We start from the raw sequence: 21645 nt of genomic DNA, 5'->3' as shown, positions 1-21645 counted from the left end.
AGTCAATGTTATAGCCATTTATTGTCATTTCTAAGGTCTCATAGGCGTTGAATCAATAGCTTAAGTGCTCTTCACACATAACCCTAACTTAGACAACTCTCTTAGGTGAAGAATGGCAGCGCCAAAGACTAGTGGAGCCGGCACAAGGCAGGCCCTCATCAAGGAAGATCAATAGGGTGAAGTGCTGGAGACAAAGATCACTTCCTATTGGAGCAACTTGGGAGATACCAATCTTGGAAAGTTTGACATCAAGGAATTTCTGAGCTCACTATATACAAGCAAGCCTACAGCAACAGCCAAAAAGATGGTTGAAAGTGGAATCATCAAGGTGGCTGACTTTTATCCTGCCGTTCAATGTCATGAATTGATGGTTGAATGCGCCAAGCACTATGATTCTCATACAAGGACTATAGTGGCGCCCAATTGAAGAGTGCTTGCCTACTTTTCAGAAGCAGCTATCAGTGAAGCCTTGCACCTACCTGACCCAAAAGACATGATCTATAGAAGCACAGAAGGAGCTAAAGCATTCTATGAAGATGATCCGTAAACATTCTTGGGAATCATCAACAAGTATTGGCTATTGAAGAGTAGACTTGACAAGAGCAAGATGCCTAGAAGACTACATAGAGTTGATTTCAAGGATGAATTCATAGACTTGATCACCTTGCTCAATCGAATCATAGGTGCTCAAGCATTCTACCTTGAGAATTGGATGTTCTTCTTCATAGAGATGATCACCCATGGTAAGGGTACAATCAATTGGGCAAGGATTATCAAGAATAGCCTAGATGTACAATTGAGGAGGCTCATCCACACTAAGACATTCTATATGAACTCCTATATCATATATTCTCTTGCCAGAAACTATGAGTATGTCGGATTGGTGTATAGAGGTGTAGTTGGAAGAGGACCTGGAGAAATAAGAGCTTGTGAATCATACACGCAGTTACACCATCCAAATAGGCAGCATTATAGAAGAGTCAATGATGCCTTCACCATGCATATCACAAGAACCCTCCAAGGTGGAATTCATCAAAGGTTATACTTAGAAGCAAAAAAATTGGTCAAGCAATATGGTGCCTAGTTCATTCGGTTTCTAAAGTTTACATACATAAGGATTCAAGGATGCCCTTGCCCTCCTTACATGTCACCACGATATTCGACAGATCGGGTAGTGTTACTTGAAGTGGTAAGGCAGTTGGCAGCATACGTCAAGGCACAAAGGCACAAAGGCACAAACACGGGTTCAGCATTGCTTTCCCCATTTCACTTGGAGATTCTGTAGAAGTCTGCCCCTCTCTACAAGTAGCTGACAATGTCGAAGAAGAATTATCTCTCTACTCACTCAAACGATTTGTTCCTAGAGATAACTTTGATCCTTATGATAAAATAAGGAGAGCTGCTGGGAAGAAACACAACACACATGGCAATTGGAAGACTTTTGGATGAATGGTCAAGATGATTTTGAAGTGAGAAAAAAGATGCACTCCAGGCTACCCATTGATTTCATTTGGAGATGTAAAGTCTTTAGTGTTGCTGATCAAGCACAAGATAGCGGCAAATGTTTACAACCAACCTACGAAAAGGAGAAAGATAAGGAAGTAAAGATCAATTGGGTCGAGTTGGAAGTCATAGATCTGAAAGACTTGATGAAGCAAGCTTGGCCTATACACGGAAGTGGGTAGATGTCCAACATCAGAAGTTGAAAGAACAAAATGTGCAATTGACATTCAACTTAGAAAGAAAAGTAGAACTATCAGAAGATAATGAAGAAGATACAAATGCAAGTGGAAGCGCCACCCGATCAGCTCATTCTAAACTTCCAAGAGAAAAGAAGATCATGAAGAGAGAGAATCATCAAGGAAAAGACATAAGTCAAATTCCGGTCATCCTTCTACCAGTACGTCTTCCAGGCATGAAGAAGAGGAGAATCCAAATGAAGGCCATGAAAATCAAAAACTTGATAAGGATTTGAGTCATGAGGTGAATGAATCCATGGAATCAATAGTCCAGAATGACAGAAGTGAAAGGTGAGACAAAGGAAAGCCATCACAAGATCAAGAAGATCCTATTCCCCACATCCAAGTAAGTGATGGAGATGAAGGAGAAGATAACGATGAGACAACTTCCCCTCCTAGAGATGAGCAATTGCCCGAAGAAACACAAATAGGAGAAGGAAGATCATCTATCCCCGCATGGCTTAAAGAGAGGCTTGCCAAAGAAATAATAGCAGTAGATGAGGAACTATTGGGTAACTTGGATAGTCTCCTAAACCGGACTCAAGAAATCACTGAGAGGAAGAAGGCAACAAAGATGTCTAAAGTGATAAGGGATAGTACAGGTTCTCGGACACTACAAATTGCCACTCTAATGGTTGATAAATTTGAAGATGATATCATAGCAGAAGAGTTCGATGTGGAAACTATAGATTTGGGTCCGCCTACCACTGAACAAGCATTGGGTGATATGAATGACTCAATGAAAACAATTCACAACATGCTTAGGATGGAAGTAGAAAAGAATAAGAAACTAGAAAAAGAAATAAGTGCATGGAGAAATTACTTCCAGCAGTTGAAGGAACCATTAAGGCAACATGATCTTGTGATTACACCACCACCATTGCTTCCTTCAGAATCAATGGATCATATGGAGAAAATAAGGAATTCAGCACAGCTAATGGATGCTTGGTTAGACAAATCTTTCAAGATAGCTAATAGATTCATAAGAGACATGATGAAGATACTTGATACAGCTATAAAGGTTCTTAGGAAAACTCAAGCTCTCGTGGCTGCATTCGACACTTTTGTCTACACTAGAGACATCACTATTCTCGTCTTGGAAGTATTGAGGAAGACACCTATGCAGATCTTGGTGGAGGAAGGGGTATTGAAAGATGGACAATCACCTAACTTTTTGCAATGGGGGAGCTTGCTTCCCATAAGAAAGATTATCTTTGAAGATATCAACAATGGATGCAATCAAGTCGATGAAGCAATCCACTTGATTCATGACAAGATTGTAGAAGTGATGCAAATTATTCTTGAAAAGGAGATAGAGGCCGGAATGAACATAGATATTAGCGAGTTGGAAGAAAGATTAAAGGTCATTTTCCATAGAACCGATGGGTTGATCACAGAAAAGCAGCTAGATGGTATACATGCACTCATGGTGCTGATCAGTAAGACAAGGGATTTCAAACCAGGATGGGATACTACTTTCGCCTCAGCCTTTGGAGAAGTTATCTATCTAGAGTCGCAATTGAAGAATACACCAGCAGCCCCAATAACTGAAATCGAATGCATTATGACCAGGTTCATTGAATTTGCTAGAAGAGAGAAAGAAAAAGGGAACAAAATTCTAGATGACAACCTGTTGTGATCCTATGGGGCGATTCATTTTCTTTTTGGAGGATTCTTCCTCATTATTTGTGCCATGTTCTCATTGGCTGATGTTTTTGATAATGTTTATCTAGATAGGTTTTGAATGTATCAAACCGTAATTAGGGTTTAGGTGGCGAAATCTTGGCCCTTGATCTTCATTCAATCTTGGCCATTTGTCATATTTGGGAGTGCTATATAAACCCCACTTATTTTCATTTGTAAGGGGATAAGAGGAGAGACTTTCAGAATTGTTGCTTTTTTTGCTATTGGATTAATAAAGACATTGAATTGTGGTGTTTTCCATTCAATCCTTGAAGCATTTGCATGATTGTTCATCTTCTCAAATCAAGTTTCAAAATTAGTTTAAGTATTTAAGTTGAATGATGGAATGTTGTGCATGATTTATGGTGAAACTCCTAATCCATACTACTAGCCGTTTGTTGATTGCAAATTTTCCTTGCGTGGTCAACTGGAAACCTTGAAAGTGCTTTAGCTCAATTGTTATTCAATCATTGATGTGCATTTAATAAATGGTGTCTATGTTTGGTAATGATTTGAAAATCATGTAACTCCCTTAGAAGATTGCATTAGCCTTTGTGTAGATGTTCTTGCATGTCAAAGCAAAGACTAGTCGAGTTTCACTAGAAGTCATCCTTCATCCTTGCATTCCTAGACGTAGTGTAGCATTCCTCAACCTTCATCTTTTGCACTTTTTTTTATCAAACCAGTAGAAGTAGTAGTAAGTATAAGAGCTTTAATGCACATCATTTGAAATCAATCCTTGAAGTCTAGACATTCATCCCTAAGAAGTACGTAAGGCCCCTTGGAGTAACAGCAATCACAATGATCAACTGTGCTTATCCACAAGTCGTGGCCCAACATTAGGAACCTTGGAGTCTTCCACTTGATCACATAGTTTAGCATTTGGGAGGACTTTGCTCAAGAGAGGATAAGATACTTTTGCGTATTTTATTTTGTGTTTGATTGTGCCTAAAAAACACATCAACAAGTCCCTCCCCCTTTGTTGCTCTTGTCCTATTTAGCCACCATTAATTATCAATCTGAGATATTCCAAGTGGTCCCCTCGTGTTGCAAGCTATAAAAATCCAAGAACTTAAGTGTTGGGTGTTTTTTGTTCAAGTTCTTAGCTGTTTGACTAAGTTTGTTGCTTCATTTTTTAGCAGCACACGTGACCTCATGTAAATTTTTAACTAAGCAATATGATCCATCAGTTAAGGGCCAGATGCAGAACCTACAAAACGCTCATATATTGGTGAAGCTGTTATAGTTTAGGAATTGAAATTAGGTTATAGATAAATAAAAGGGGCTGAAATTATGCCACTATTAGACAAAAAATGTCATTCCATAGTTTCTTTCCTATTGTTTTACATATTTAAAAAAAATTATATTATGAAAAATTCAGAATGATCAACTGTGCTTATCCACAAGTCATGGCCTGACATTAGGAACCTTGGAGTATTCCACTTGATCACATAGTTTAGCATTTGGGAGGACTTTGCTCAAGAGAGGATAAGATACTTTTGGGTATTTTATTCTGTGTTTGATTGTGTGTAAAAAACACATCAACAAGTCCCTCCCCCTTTGTTGCTCTTGTCCTATTTAACCACCATTAATTATCAATCAATCTGAGATAAGCAGAAAAATAAAAAATTGTGAAACCACTAACTAAATAAAATTAGCTAAACATCTACATGGAACCTTGCTGTTAGTCTATCTCATATTAAATGTTCACTTACAATAAAGCATTGGTGATGGTAGACAAGATCTCCTTAGAGTATTTTAGGCGATAACTTCCAATGATTGTATTTTGTTTTGTGATCAGTTGGATTTGGAATCCAACCCTCCCCTGGATGAAAAAAAGCAAAAATTGTCTTTTTTCTCCTTGGAATTATGGATTTGGGCAGAAAAAGTTCACCTAACTCAAACTACAGTATTACTGAACATAGAAAAGATAACAGACAGAAGAAGACTAATATGGTAGAATAAACAGACAGAAGAAGACTAATTTAGTAGAATTTTCTTAAGTTGTTGCAAGCTGAATGCAAGTTGCAGAGGTTGAATTGAGAAATATGGCCTGCAGATTGAAAATTTCCTCATTGTTATTGATTTATTAGAAATAATGAATGATATATTTGTTTGTGCAGGTTGGGCGTTACCCTCGACATCTGATCAGCATATTTTTTCGTTTACTTCATCCTTACTACTGGCCTTCGTCTTGCTGGAATTTTATCGTCACATGTGTAAAAGCACTGTTGTGCGCTTTATGGATGACTTTGTACAAATTATATGAAAGGGTTTTTGGTAAACAGATAAACCTGAGAAATAGAAAATGAAGAACGGTGTGTATATCTTATTTCAATATAAAAAAATAGTTCCTTGTATGAATCCTATTTATAATATAAATTCATTAGCATTCAAAAAGGAAGGTGATTGAGAAATATCGATGTCTTGGCAGTGTATTGTATGTGGATATCTTATTATTGAAGCTTTGTGAGATTCTTTCAATTAATCAATGCTCAAACAAGAAAGGTTAAAACTCTATATTTAGAATTGCTTCAAAAAAAACTCTTGAAGTTAGTTGAAACTTTTTAAGAGTTTTGGCCCTCTTTAATATAGTGGTGGATTGGGGTTGATTGGTTGTGGGTCAACATGTTTATTTGTTCAGCCTTCTTTTTTTCACTATGAACTGTCTTTCTCTTAAGTTGGATATGCAATTAAAAAATTCTTTTATTCACATCTAAAAAGCAACTTCTAATAGCATCAACTTAAAAAACTTTCCTCACATACTAAACACTTCATAAAAATATTAGACTATTTTATTTTTGTTTTTATGATTTAATAGGTAGCATCAAATTTATTAAAACTAAATGTTATTCATTTTTAATTCTAAAATACAAGGTAAATAGAAGATGATATAATTGTGAAAAGGAAAATAATCTTTTGTTATGGGCATAAACTACTTTAATCTAATAAAATGCATCAACTTAAATACAATCATACTAGATTAACTAAATATGATTGAGAGGTGGTAAATTGAAATTTGCACTTGAGAAGTTGAATGAAATGGAGGGTGTTTTTTTATCTTAATAGTTGAAGAATGATGTCAAATGAATAAGACTATGTTTAGGAAAATTAGGTCGGTTGATCAAACCATCTCTTACATAACCCCATGAGAGAGAATTGTGTATGCAAACTTCAAGAGTAACCATATGCAAAGATCAAGGACATACGACAAGATATACTTTGGGAAAATCTTCAAGAGGAAAACATTCAACCTCTAAAAGCATTCACACTAAATGTATTTTTCAGCAATGAAAACATTACAATACATTTACAAAGTTTTCATTAATATTCTTAAAACATCAAGCTCTTCTAATGCATTCTACATGCGTCTAAGCATATAACCACACATCTCATGCCACGATTCACAAATGCATTCATTAGAAGAAAACTCAATACAATGGCAGTCAAGCCAAAACCTCTAACAGTCAACGTCAACCATTAAACATGTGCTTGTTTTTATAGAATTGAGCTCACACAAATATAACAAAGTGGTTAGATAAAACCATGTGCCTTAGCACGAGTTCACAAAATCATTGACCCCACATTTACTTTTTGGTACTAAGTTTTTCAAATATTATTATTTTCCTATGTGCAACCCATACATAAAATATCTAATCAATATTACATAAGTTTTGCAAGTGACCCTAAATAAACATTTAATGTAGCTAAACATATCATCTAAGATGCATCACAAGCAAATATGTATTTTTTATAATTAAAATAGTCAATGTTATGCAAGGTGTAGAACACTTATTCCTAGCAATTCTGGAATTTGTCTATTATTAGAATTAAAAACATTACTTCTCTTTTTGTATTGAAGAAGATGAACTCAACACCATCTAGATGCTTACAACATGATCTTTGTCATTGAACCAAATGCCTTGGGTAGAATTAAAAAACATTACTTGTTTGCCAATGGAATTACCCCTTGAGTATATGTTCAATTTTTGCTTTGTCAAAAGACAAGTTTGTAGGTTTGATAGTTTGGCGATTGTAGATATGTAAAATCTATAGATTTTGTGATTGATGGGGTAGTATAGCCATCCTCGACAAAAATCTTGGCAGGTGCAACCTCGTCCATAGACACATGGACTAAACAAAGGGGCAAAATGAGGCATTGAATATAGATATGGACAAAAATTTTGGCAAGTGCAACCTCACCTATAGACACATGGACAAAATTCTCGGCAGGTGCATCCTTGAACAGTTTTGTAGAACACTGGGGATGCAATTCAACATTAGCAAGATGAAATTGATGGTTTTCTCTAGCAAAAGAAAGCTTAACAAGCGTAAGTTCTTTTTCGAAGGCAGTGTTCTTGAAGAAGTGGTAGATTAGAAGTACCTTGGTATTGACTTCAACAAAAATCTAAGTTGGGAAGGTTGTAGAAAGAAGAGAATGCTGGGAGGTTGGAAAGCATTTTATGCTTTTCAAAATAGGTGCAGAGAAGCAGAGTTATGGGATTGGAAGACTACCCAAACTCTCTTTGCGCTTTTAGTGCTTCTATTTGTACTTTATGGTTGTGAAGTGTGGGCCAGCAACACCTCTGATTTACAATGGAAACAAATTGAGCAAATTAAAAAACGCTTGATTTCAAACAATTTCAAACTCAAAAGTTCAGTCTCCTGTGAGATCATGTTGAGTGAAGTGGGGGTTGCGCCTATTGAAGCAATTGCTTTGGCAAGACTCATAAGGTATTTGAAAAGAATTGGGCAAATGGAAGAGGGTTGATGGCCTAAGGCCGTCTTCAATGACACATTATGCATAAGAAAGAAGGCTTGGGTGCGACAAAATAACAAATGGTTTAGAAAATGGGATATATACTTGAATACGTGCCCCACATATAGTAAAGAGATTAAGGCTTATGTTATGGATAAGTTCTAGAAGCATACTTGGGATAAAGAGCTAGGGAGAAAGAAAAAATATTATATTTTTAGTTTAACCCCTCTTGTGACCATCATCAAAATGCGTACATAGGGGCCAATATACTGTGTAAAGCCAAAATCCTCATTGGTCAATTAAGAACTAATTCTCATCAACTTCGTTGTGAAACCAGACGTTGGAAAAGACCAATAGAAGCTTGGGAGGAAAGAGTGTGCATTTTTTGCACTTCGGGTAAAGTTGAAATTGAAAAACACTTCATTCTTGAATGTGATGCTTTCAAGGCCAGTAGGGATAGTTATGAAAACACTCTGCCAATCAGTTCTTGGGATAATTTATTCAGCGGGGGGACAATGGAGAAATTAGGGGCACTTGTCATCACACATAGGAAAAGAGTTGAAATGCAAAAGTCGGTTTGTGAAGGGGTCTATCCCATAGGATATATTTAGCTGCGTGGACATTAAAATAATTTCTTTCTTTCTTTCTTTCTTAAACTTTCCCATTTTGTGCACCTGATGGACCTGATAGAATGACATAGTGTTGGGGTTCAACATGGGCTTACCATTTGATGCCCTATACTCTCACTCTTGGGCCTACAACTTTTGACATTGGGGTGTATTATGGTATGTTGAGAAGAACTTGCTACATCAGAAAGCAATTTATTCATAATCTACTAGTTGCTTCCAATAGCAGTCACCCACCTTAATCCAATCTCTATAGGGAGCCCTTTGTAAAAATCAATTTTCACACAAATTTGTGCACATGTGGAGCTTTGGTAGTTAGTTACTTCGTTTGAGCTACAATGGTATTTACCTAGACTGTTGCCTATTACCTGCAAACAGTTTAATTCCAAGAATTGAAGGGGGAGATAGGATAAGCATACCCACGAAAACACAAAGGAGAACGTCTTAGATCATGGATTAGAGGAGGGAAACCAAGGTCATATATAAGAAGTCTCCTTGGAAGTCCCACATATCGTTTTCCACCACCCATTTCTTGTCTATAGGGGATTTAGATTTGGGAATAAAAAATCCTTTGGTGCTGAGGAAAATGCTAATTTCTTCTTTCATGAACTCTTTCCAATTTTCTAATATCCAAGCATGGAGCTCACCTAATTTTAGCGATAATTTTTGTAAATCTATAAATTAGGGCATTTTTCTGCAAAAAAAAATCCCAAGCATGATCCAGACCATCAAAACATATTTTCAAATTCGTAGCAACTTGGCATATAGGGAAGACAAATCTAAGATTAGCTGGGTCACTACGAGTAATAGCATTTGCATAAGGGGAGGGTGACTACTTGTGCCCTATCTTGGGATGTTACCAACCAAGCCATATTGCTTGTGTGAAGCTAGATGGACTGCTATTGGAAGAACACTAAGATTGCTTCCCCCATTGTTGTGCTCGAGGATTGGGGGAGGATGCCATAGGAAAGTTGTCGTTCGTTGAGACAGATGCATCTAGAGTGCCATAACCCTCACCATGATGTTGGTTCCTAAATCAATAGGTCACCAAACCTTATAGATTTGTGAAGCCTAATACTTAGGTTTAATGTTGGATATGGCCAACGAACAAGAATCAATTGACAAAAATTGAAATCGTTTGCACTTTAGGCTCTACAAAACCTAGGAGGATGATCCTTTATTGATACCTTGCTTTACGTTTTGAGAAATTCAAATATTGTTATGTAGATTTGCTTCCTTATATAGATTTAATAATCTTTATATGCAATTCTTTATAATTTGACTTTATAATTCTAAGAGCATGTATGATCAAACTAAGTTTCCTACTCTAATAAGACTAAAAGTAAAATGAATTTTCATGTTTATATGTGATTCTATTATGATATAGACTAGAAATCATGATTGATGATTATCTAGAGTTATAGAGTCATTCTTCTTTCTAAATCCTAAATACTCCACTTAAACCCATATGATTTGTTCCAAGCTATTTTTAATCTTTTGCATTGAAAAGAAGCAAAAAAACAAATCATACATTATGATGATAAATGCACACAGATGAAAAAGAGTGAAGCATTTTTCATTAATTTTTCAAAATATATGGAGCATAATATCTAGAAGAGAATTGCAAAGATTTGGTATATTTTTATTGCACATTGTGACCAAAAACTTTACATGTATTAATATTCAAATGTATAGGCTATCAACCTTACAAAACCTAGAGTTAGACATATACAGAACAAGAAACCTATACTCGATAAAAAATCAGAACCCCTACCAAATGGCCTTGATTTTCTCTTTATAAGAATAAGGGAGCAACAAGCTTTAGGCCATTCACAAATTGAAATTTGGTAGGTAACCACCTAAAGTCACAAAAAGACAAAAAATAAATTCAAATGCTACAAAAGAGACAAAAATACTCCTCGCTCACTATTGATGGTAGTTGACGAAATTAAATTTGTTGGTGATTCACCTGCTATGTCTGCATGCTAAGCCAAGATTGATTTGATCCTCCTAGCAACCTCTATAACATATTTAACTCTATGTTAGGATGATGTGGCATGTGAAGGAAATGAATCAAGTCCTTTGCGTTTACTTCTTCAAGATCAGAGGATGGTAGTTGAAGATACAACCAATTGAAATGTAGCTCAAATTGTGCATTTACTCCACTTCGATAATTTAGAGAATTCACCACTCAAGACATTCATAAAGATGGCCTAGATTCTTACATGTTGAAGTGCAAATTAATTTTGCATTTTTTACTTTACTTTTCTTCATATCAAAATTCAAGAGACTTGCAACTAGATAACCTAGCCAAATTGGTCCATAAATGACAAATTGAAATGCAAATCAAATTTGCATTGACTTCAATTTACCAAAATTTCAAACAAGACTAGTAGATTGTTGAGGTGGCAAATACGTCTCTCTATCTCTCTTTCACTCATTGTCTCCCTCTTTCTATCTCTATTTCTCTTTCTCACTCTTTCTCTCTCCTCCCATCTCTCCCATTCTCACCCCCTCTTTATTTCAAAAGTTATATCTACTTTATCTCTCCGTTTTATTCCTATATCTACCTCTTTGTATCCCTATTTCTCCCTCTCTCTCCCTCTTTCTATCATCATCTCTCCCTCTCTACCCAACACTCCTCTCTCTCTCTCTCTCTCTCTCTCTCTCTCTCTCTCTCTCTCTCTCTCTCTCTCTCTCTCTCTATATATATATATATATATATATATATCTTTCCCTCTCCCTATCTCTCTCCCTCTCTCTAAACCTTTATCTATTACTTGTCTTTGTCACCTTCTTTCTCTCACTCTTGTCCCCTCCATCTCTATATCCATATATTCCTCTCCCCCTCACTATCAATATATCATTATCTCCACCTTTCTCACTCTCTTATTCATTATGTCTCTCTTGTATGATATCTCTATCTCTCTATTTATATATCCCTCTTGCTCCTCTCTCTCTCTCTCTCTCTCTCTCTCTCTCTCTCTCTCTCTCTCTCTCTCTCTCTCTCTCTCTCTCTCTCTCTCTCTCTCTCTCTCTCTCTCTCTCTCTCTCTCTCTCTCTCTATATATATATATATATATATATCTTCCTCTCTCTCTCTCTCTATGTCTTTGTCTTCTATATTTATATCTTTATCTCCCCCTCTACAACTCTTTGTCTCTCTACATGTCTCCCCCCCCTCTCTCTCTCTCCATATTTCTTCTTTCATCTATCCATCCATCTCATATAAGCCTGTTGGTAATGGAACTTGATTATCTTCCTAATTCAAAGGTTTTGTTTTAGTTATGATTAGATCCTTGTAAGAGGATGCAAAGTGGATTTGAAGCTGTCACTTTTCCATTGAGACATTTGTTACATGGACAACATCATTTTCTAAATGGCCTACCAATCGATCTCATGTACTACACAAATTTATGCAAAAAAAGACCATTTTTTTCTCTATTTGACCTTCCACACCTCTTCGGAATACCCATTGCACAATAGGGTGCAGTTGCTAGTTTAATTTATGTTTGATAATACCCACTTTCTTGTTTTTATAATATTGTAATATTATAACATTATATTATAATATTATATTTTCTTTTTCTTTTTGTTTCTTTGCCGTTTTTTAATTTTATTTTTTAGTTTGTAATTATTATGTTTATATTGTTCTTACCTCTTACTTTTATTTTTATCTATTTTTTGGTATCAACTCATTGTTTCTTTTTAATAATTTGTTTTAGTTTATTACTTCTTGTCTCCTTGTCATTTTAACTCTTTTGTTTTAGTTTATTATTTTCTTTTTTGTTCTTGTTTTTTGTTAGATTATAATATTATTTTATAATAGTATATTGTAATTGTATACACCTAAAATTGGTCTAGAGATAAACAATTAAATAGGAAGTGATTTAATTAATAGGCCTCGTTCATTAATTAAATATGAAGCGACTTAATTAATTAGCTTTTCATTCTTCTACTTGTAAATAAATCTAAGGATTTATTTATATAGTTCATTCCATTGATCCCTTGGATTAATTAATCTCAATTAATTAATTCATCTCATCTAAATTTGTTTCTTCTATGTTCTAATTAAATAAATGAATTTATTTATTTCCCCACCATTTAATTTGAATTTTTAATTCAAATTGGACACGTGTCCTAGCTCTTAACCACCTAGCCTAACCAACCCTAACCTAACCCATTCAATCTAGCCAAGGATTAACTAACTCTATCCTTCTAACCTCCTCATCCTAACCTCTTTCCAACCTCTTTGGAGTGTCCACCCTCTCTTGAAGACATGTGGCATCGTTGCCACATGTCTTTTATCCCTTGACAATTGCCTTCTTGTGGGCAATTTGTTGAAGATCCTTGGACACTTGTCACCCTAGGGATGACATGTGTCTCTTCTTCCAACCTCTTTTCCAACTTCTCCATCCTTAGCCCTTGATATCTCCAAATCAGATCCTAACCATCTATTCCTACCACCTCAGCTTTGGCCTTGGAAATCCTATAAAAGCACCTCATTTTCAATCAATCAAACCCTGACACTTAGTTTAATTTTGCATTGTTACTCTCTTGAATTTTACATCTTATCATTTGAATATTATCATTTGAATAGATTAGCAATTATCATAGGAATATCATAGCATCTTAGTATCACATCACAACAATCTTGCATTTATCATAAATCATGTACCTACTCATGTCTTAGGTAGTCATTTTGATGAATATGCTACTTGTTGAGAGCCACATCTATTGATCTTCAAAATCCTTGGGATTAGAGGAAGATGGGACATCACAAAGAAAGAAAAGTTTGCATTTCTAAATCTTAATTTTCTTTCCATTTCAATACCCTTCTCATTTATGTTCTATTTAAATTCTTTTCACACTATTTAGATGTACATTAATTTATATAAAATCTGGTATTTCTTAGGTTCTTTATTGATTACCTTGCTCTTTTATTTTATGATTATTATTATCTTGTTTTTAATATTTTGTTATAACCCTTAAGTTTGTTTTTTTGTTGTGTCGTTTATTTATTAGTTTTAGTTTATTTCTCTTATTTTGCTTGTTCTTGTTAATTTTCTTGCTCCATCTTCTTTTTTTCTTACTATAGTTTTTTTAACATTTAACAACTTGTAATCACATTGGCTTATTTCTCTCCTTCTTTGTTTTCTTTTGTTATTTTCACTCTTGTCTTTTTCTTTCAACTTTCTCTCCTTTTCTTAATCATTTTTTTAATTCTTTTTCATATCTTCCAACATTTATAAAGCTATTATGCATCCTATTCCTCACACAATTCTATTCCTAGTGATGCATCACAAATTTTTTCCTAAAGATTATATTTTAAAAAATATATTATGAAACTAGATCATATTCACATCCTTTCAAATGAAAATGCTTTCATACATTGTAGCATGATGTCCCTATCTACACTATCATTCCAATGACCAAATTTTATCTTCATTTTCTCAAAGGGAATACCCCCAAATCTTTAACGTAATCTCTACAATTATTTATGCATTTTTCAACTAAAAAATTATTTTAAATTTTTTTTAAATAACACAAATATTCAAAATCATCGTTGTTTCAGATATTATCGTCATCTTTATCTTTTTTATTATCTTGAAAATTTTCTTAATTAGATAAATATTTAAACTAATTTTCAAAATGACTTCATAATTAAATAATTGTGAAATTATTTAGGTACAAATCATTGTTAATTATTTAGATTAATTAATTGATAATTTATTTTTCACACCTAAAAACAAATCTAGCAACACTATTGCATCTATAAACTCATTACAATATATGACATTTAAACTTATTATAGGTTTGTGATAGTTATCAATAGATCCAAACCTCCACATGCTATCATAGTCTATTTCCCTCTTATATGATACTCTTTATATTTAAAAAAATGGTGAGGGATAGAATAACTATCTTGCATCCACCTCAAACCAACAAATGATAGTTAACCATATATAATATTACAAATAGAAGTCATTTTTTCTTATCAAAATGAAACAATATTTGATTTTTATCTTAATTTGCAATACATGTATATAGTGCTTGATTTGATAAGATTGTCTTTCATACAAAATATTGATTAAACAAGATTATTATTTCTAGAGATTAATGGATAAATACCAAATGTGACAAGAAGTACCTTGGAAAAACCTTGATAAAGGAAAAAAACAACCTTCAAAACACCCACACTCAATTTGCATTAATTCAAGAAATAAGTTTAAAATACACAAATTCTCCATGCAAGTTTTTTAAACTTAAAGCACCATAGTTACATTGCTCCATATGAATAAGTAAATGAGGACCATATAACTACACTTTCCAATCCACACTTCCACATATGCAAACTGCAAGAGATACTCAACTCACCCTTAACCAACAAGACAAATATTTTAGAAGTTAATCTCAACTACTCATGCAATTTCCTTTATAAGATAAGCTAGAACAAAATCACTATTCAATACTAATAATCTTACCAAACCATGACCCTAAATACAATATTTGATATTAAGTTTATGCAATAATAAATCTTTTCTCATGTGACACCCATCTTAAATATTTATCTCAACCCTTCATAGAACATACAAGTGTCTCAAAGAATGTTTAACCATGTGATATCTACATCTCGAAGATGCACCACAAATTAAATAGTTACATTATTAGTAACATTATTTTTATTATGCAAGGTGTACAACACACCTTTCCAAATAATCATCATGTATAAAATCAAGTGATAGAATGATAGGATAGTGTTATATTCAATTGCAATCTTCATGTACTAATGTTCAATCTTCAAACATCGTATAATGGGTACTTGGGCATCTATGTAGGTAATTTAGATATTAAAATTTATTTATTTGTCCTTGTAACTTAGAATATTAGTTGTAATGGAAATAACAAGGGAGGTAGAGCATGGTAGTGACACTTACAAGTTGAATTCATTTACACTACTTTCTCATTCCTAGGTGTTAGGGGAGAGAGAGAGGAAACTATTTGCATATCACATGGGGTCCATTATATGTAGTGGGTTATAAAATTGAGCATTACACTTGATGATATGTGTCTACTCTTCACATGGTTCGAAGATGTTATTATTATCTCTATTCATGGTGTATTGATTGCTTTTTAATGGGGTGTTTGGGTTTTTTTCATTCCATGGGTTGATATGGTCTTGGTTTCAAGAATCCTCTTATGGTTTCCTGTCAGCTCTTCTCTACAAATCACATGCATTGGATGAATGTATCATGGTTATTTAACAGGTACATAGGAATCGCTAAATGTTTTTAGACTAAAGATATAGTTGTCGTATTTACGTAGCACATTATTTGGATTAATACAAACTAATGATCTCTTGGGTTATAGACTTTTTCTCAAAAAAGTTTCTGCAGGTACATCTAGTTTCATGTATTTGAATCTTATGGTTTGTTGATTTAATTTTTTCATATCTAATTTATGGTTAACCAAATGATGGTATAATCAAAAAATTTGTTTTACATAATAACTAGATGAACTTTCATTTGTATTAGTTTACCTTATTTTACAACCACCAAATAGAAGTAGATACATAGACACATGTAATTAATAAACAAATAAGAAAAAATTTATAACGATGTATGTGTCTATTTAAATGAATAAAAGACTAGAAAATGAGACCAACTTCATACAAGATCATGTTATTTGTCATTATATACATGTTCCAAGACATTATCTTAAAAGAGACATGCCATAAAAATACGTAAATATTCATTCAAAAATATCATATAAACTTATTTCTATAAAAAAAAACCTAAATATTCATTCAAAAATATAAATTTTAAGCAATTAAATTTGTAACATTCTATCAAATATTGACCCATTTCAAAAATAAAAAACTAAAAACTTTCCATGTGTGGATGGAATAATTAAATGAGCACCAAATAAAGCCCACTACTTTACGGTTATGAAAGTATTCTCATATAATGTCTTCACACTTTAGATAAAGGTAGGAAGAAAAAAAAAAAGAGAAACCTCAATTATGGAGGAATGAAATATAAGGCTTTATATCCGAAAGAAGGAAATCCAATAAATATATTGCTTTACACACTTATTATTGGCAAGCATCTTCTTATCCATTTTGTTATTATGGAACTAAAATGCCAATGTGCTTTTAAGCACATGAATGGATTAAATACTCCAAAAGTCAAGAAAGCAAAGATCAAATCTTAGCTTTGCTCCTTTTGCATTTAAAAACAATTAGTTCTAACAAATTTAACAGCTTTACATAAATTTTAAATAAATGTAATTAATTAAATATGAAAACTTAGGATTGATAATTGATTTGAAGTAAATGTAATTATTGAATGAGCAGATTAATGTGTATATTAGTTTTAAGATTAATGTTTATAGAATAAAGTTGATGTTGTTTTAAATCGATTTGTTATTATTGTGAAATTATTTGCTTCAATCTATTGAATGTTTTAGAATTTGTGGAGTCTAAAAAAAATCTCAAGTCTTACAACTTCGATCTTGACTACTTTGAAATTAAATTATCACATAAGATTGTTTTGTTTTGCATGAGAACAAATTGAGATAATGCAAGCTTGAAGATCTAGTCACTTTTTGCCTTCTCAATATGTTAAATTGTCAAGGTGGTGTCTAGAGACATTGCTAGTGATTTAGTAGGTAAATAAATTCTCCTAGGTCAAATATTTTGGTGTACTAATTTAATGGGGATGAGGAATACTAAAGGCAATAGTTGAAAACATGCAAGTGGTCTTATGGCAATGGTGCAAATTTGATTCTTGTAGTGCTATTTAGAATTGAAGTGTGATCTAATTATTCTTCATATGAAACTAAGTGCAAAAAACATATCCTTGTAAAACTTGACATAACAATATGTTTCTAAAACATGTGTTAGGTTAGCTCATAGTGACTTATAAAAATGGGTGAGAAAGTTTGAATCAAAATTTAAAAGTCTTTAAATTTATGGATCATTATTATTCTCCTTGTGGTTGACTAAGATAAATTCTTAGTGATACAAAAATGATCTATAAGGACAACAATGTGATGTTGGTGTAGGGAATGAATGTATGGAGATTTAAGTGCTAATTAGAATGGATAGATAGTAAATTACATGGTAATAGGTGCAATCAGGATGAAATAAAGGTAGATGAGGATTAGGCCACGAGCCAAACTTAACAAAATAGTATGTCACTTATTAACATGTTATTATATTAAGTCATTTCTATCAGGATAGACATGAAACTAAATTAGTAAATAACATGGGTATACTGATTTTATCATTACAATTAAATAGAAAATAAGGCAAAGGGTTTCATATCTCCTTGAGATAACTGAGGGCCTAATCAATTGAAGCCAAAGAGAAAATATAAGGAATAAAAAGTGGAAAACATGGGATATTATCATACTTGAATATTTTGACCATTACAATGAACTAGAAAATTTTATGGGTTGTGAAAACCAATATTAACAAGTAACATCTGGTGGTAGTACCTACTCTTAAAAGATTGTAAGCATCATATTATAGATCATAGATAAGAACCCATTGTCTAAGTAATATACAAGAACCAATTGTTGAAGTGAGAGAACAAGAACATATAACAACTAGAAAACCTGGGTCTTGTAGGAGGTTGGGATGAGTCACGAGGACACCCTTGGCGAGTAAAAAAAAGACAATTGGAAAGCCTGAGTCTCACTTGGTAGGTTCCCAAACAATGTTTGTAAATACCATCATGTACTTCAAATGTAGGTACAATGAGTTGAGGTGAAATTGTTATAGTCATCTACTCCTTGGTATTTCACTTTAAAGAGTGGTTATTTGATTATTATATTTTAGGTATTTTTCTGTAAAACATTATTAAATTTTTGGGATGATTGTAACATGTGAAAGGGGGGATTTTGAATATTCTATCAAAAATCCTATATCATTATGTTTATGTATGTGATCTATAATATATATTTTTAAATAAAAGATATCTTGAGCATGCATTTGAAGGGCAATTTTAAATGGATAATTGTCATAAAAAAATGCTTGACATTTAGAGTCAACTATAATTTGAAAAAATGAAAATTGATAAGCATTGTCAAATAAATTTAACATGTTGATTATTATTTTTAAATAAAGTTCATCCATTATGGTAGATTGGTGTCGTTATTGTCTACTACCAAATCCACCTTCCATAGTCTATCCATTTACACCAAACTATCTCTAGGTAGCACCTTTTGATGGTTGTCTATACACAACTCTAATGATGTTAAATGCCCTAAACCTTATTCATTCGATGGAACTCCAAATTCCCTAAAATGAATCTTTGAAATACTAGCAAATCTTAGTGGATCATTTGATTATTATTTGATCATCACAAATGTTAAGTCTACAACCCTAGGAGCTCATAATATTGTCAAGTAACATGTCACTCAAAATGGTTTTATTATCCTTTTACTACAAACAAAGTGACATTGTTTTTTATAAAAATCATAGGAAATCCTTCCATAGAATTGATGAAATAAATAAGAGATGAAATTTTCTAAGCCAGTGTTCAAATCATTTCAAATATTAGAAATAGTAAAAAACTAGGGTAATTTTTTAAAATTGAATGAAAAAATAATTTATTTTACTCCTATTAAATGAAAAGTAGACAATTTTGAACACAATAATATTGAGATAAGTACTAATAAGAGTAAAAATATCATGAGAAGAATTTGTGGGTTCAAAAAAGTACAACCTAATTAATATGCTCCCCATTAGGGGAAAAAATATTACTTCCTTGCAAAATAAGTGTTTTTGCTAAAATAGGAAATATCATTAATTTATAGGAAAGACAAGGGCTTAAAATTAGATTTGGACTTGAGTTGTAGCACTTAAAATAAAACGTACATTATTAACAAGTGGTACATGGTGGCATAGTACTTGCCTTTGAAAAGTTAAAACAATAATTCCTTGTAATCTATGAACAATGAAGATATATCTAAGGTAATATAAGGATTCAAAAAATTAAATCAAAACATATTTAACCTAAATGTACCTTTGATTAAGTAAAAGAATTAAATAAAGAGGTAAAATAAAATAAGCATTGTCTCACCCACAACCCCTTGTTGCATGCATAAAATGTGTGTGGTTGTGGTCCAATGGATTTGTGCTCGAGAGATAGTATGTGTTGATTTCTTCCATTGTTTTTTCCCAAATAGGGGTTTGGATATTATGCTCCTACATGATATCGTGAAATTTCATATTGTTGATCCTAGGGAGGATCTTCAACTATGAAGATCTTGGAAGGATCCATTGAGTCCAACTATTTGTTAAGTAAGACTCTTGCCCATTTTTGTTGTGAGTTTTAGTAGATGCTCCATATAAATTTCGCACTAAGAGAAAAATTTAGCAACATCCCTTGTCTTAGTCCCACACCACTAGCCCCCTTAGGTTTGCATAACTTATCAAGAATGCCTTGAAAACGCTTCAAGAATGACTAGAAATACCTCAAGATTGACCAAATAGGCGTCAAGACTGATGAAATATGTGTCAAGACCAAAAAATGTCAAGAATGACCAAATACATTTTAACAATGACCAAATATGCACCAAGACCAAAAACACACCAAGAAAGATTAAAAAACGCAAAAAGAATTACCAGAGATGTAGAAAGAAGCCAAAAACACAATAAGACTTTCTAGAAATGTGGAAATAAGCCAAAAACACAAAAAATAATTGCAATAAATGTGGAAAGAATTAGCAGAAACGCATAAAGAATTACCATAATCATGGAAAGAATTACTAGAAATGTGAAAACAGAAAACTTTGTCAGTAGAAACAGAAATGCGATAGAAATTACCAAAAAAGGTGAATTGGAGAAAAATCGTCGCAACTCCAATCTGCAACTTCTGAAAATGCTTCAAAACTCAAAAAAATGATTAGAAATAAAAGGGACAAGTGTCCCACAAAGTGCGCCAAAATGTTTATGCTAAATTTAAATCCTATTTGTAAACCCTAACTAAGCCAACCACTAACCTAGTTTTACAAACTGATTCAACACAACGTGAATATAGATCTACAAATGCATGCAAATAACATAAAATAAGTAAATATATACCTTCACATGCAAGAGAGGCCTGTCTCCATTATTCTCCTATCCTCCAAGGTCTTGTATTTGATAATGGGTGCTCTTAGATTTATATGCACTTGCACAAGAGCTCAAGGAAGAATGGATGTGGTTGTGATGATTTATTGCTTAGAATGATTTTGGCAAAGTGTAAGTATGCTCAAGACATGTTATGGAAAATGAGAGGAGGAAGCGTCTTTTATAGAAATCGTACTAAAAATGGAGGATTTAGATTAAGAGGTGGGATTATGAATGGCCAAGATCACATAGATGAAAGGGAATCAATAGGATTTGAAGGTAGGTAAAGATGAAGGGAGGAGATTAAGAGGTGTGTTGACTTTGGAGAAAACACAAAGTGAATGAAGAGACAGTTGACACTTGTTACATGCCTACGAATTTAGATTATGATCCATGTGAATACGTTGGAGGGCTAAGATTAAAAGAGGAAAAGGGTAAAGTGAATTATTTAAATAAATAACAGTATTGTTTAATTTATAGAGAAAGGGCTAGATAAATTAAATAAATAAAATATTAATTTAATTTAAGAAAGTGATGGGATAAAATAAATAATAAATATTTATTTATTTTAGAAAGAAGAGGCTTAGTGAAATAATTAAACAACTAAAAATATTATTTAATTAATAGAAGACATTAAGATAAAATTAATTAAATAAATAATAAATATTTATTTAATTAAAGGATAATTTTAAGTGTCTACAGTAGTATTTATTTATA

The 21645-nt window shown here is 33.0% G+C and overlaps 1 protein-coding gene across 5 annotated transcripts in view; it reads left to right on the top strand.

Annotated features, from left to right (window-relative positions):
* The window catches only part of LOC131041932 (uncharacterized), a 136688-nt gene extending 130849 nt beyond the window's left edge, over positions 1-5839 (top strand). For all 5 annotated transcript variants that reach the window (XM_057975200.2, XM_057975199.2, XM_057975197.2 and 2 more), the window contains exon 11: positions 5546-5839. In XM_057975200.2, the coding sequence (XP_057831183.1) occupies positions 5546-5734 (189 nt within the window). In that variant the 3' untranslated portion in view covers positions 5735-5839. The remainder of the gene's footprint in view (positions 1-5545) is intronic.
* The last annotated feature ends 15806 nt before the right edge of the window (positions 5840-21645 follow it).

This window comes from Cryptomeria japonica, chromosome 1 (genome assembly GCF_030272615.1).
Source record: "Cryptomeria japonica chromosome 1, Sugi_1.0, whole genome shotgun sequence".
In the NCBI taxonomy this organism is placed as follows: domain Eukaryota; kingdom Viridiplantae; phylum Streptophyta; class Pinopsida; order Cupressales; family Cupressaceae; genus Cryptomeria; species Cryptomeria japonica.
Note: the sequence above shows the minus strand (reverse complement) of the source record. Positions and strands in the feature narration are given on the sequence as shown.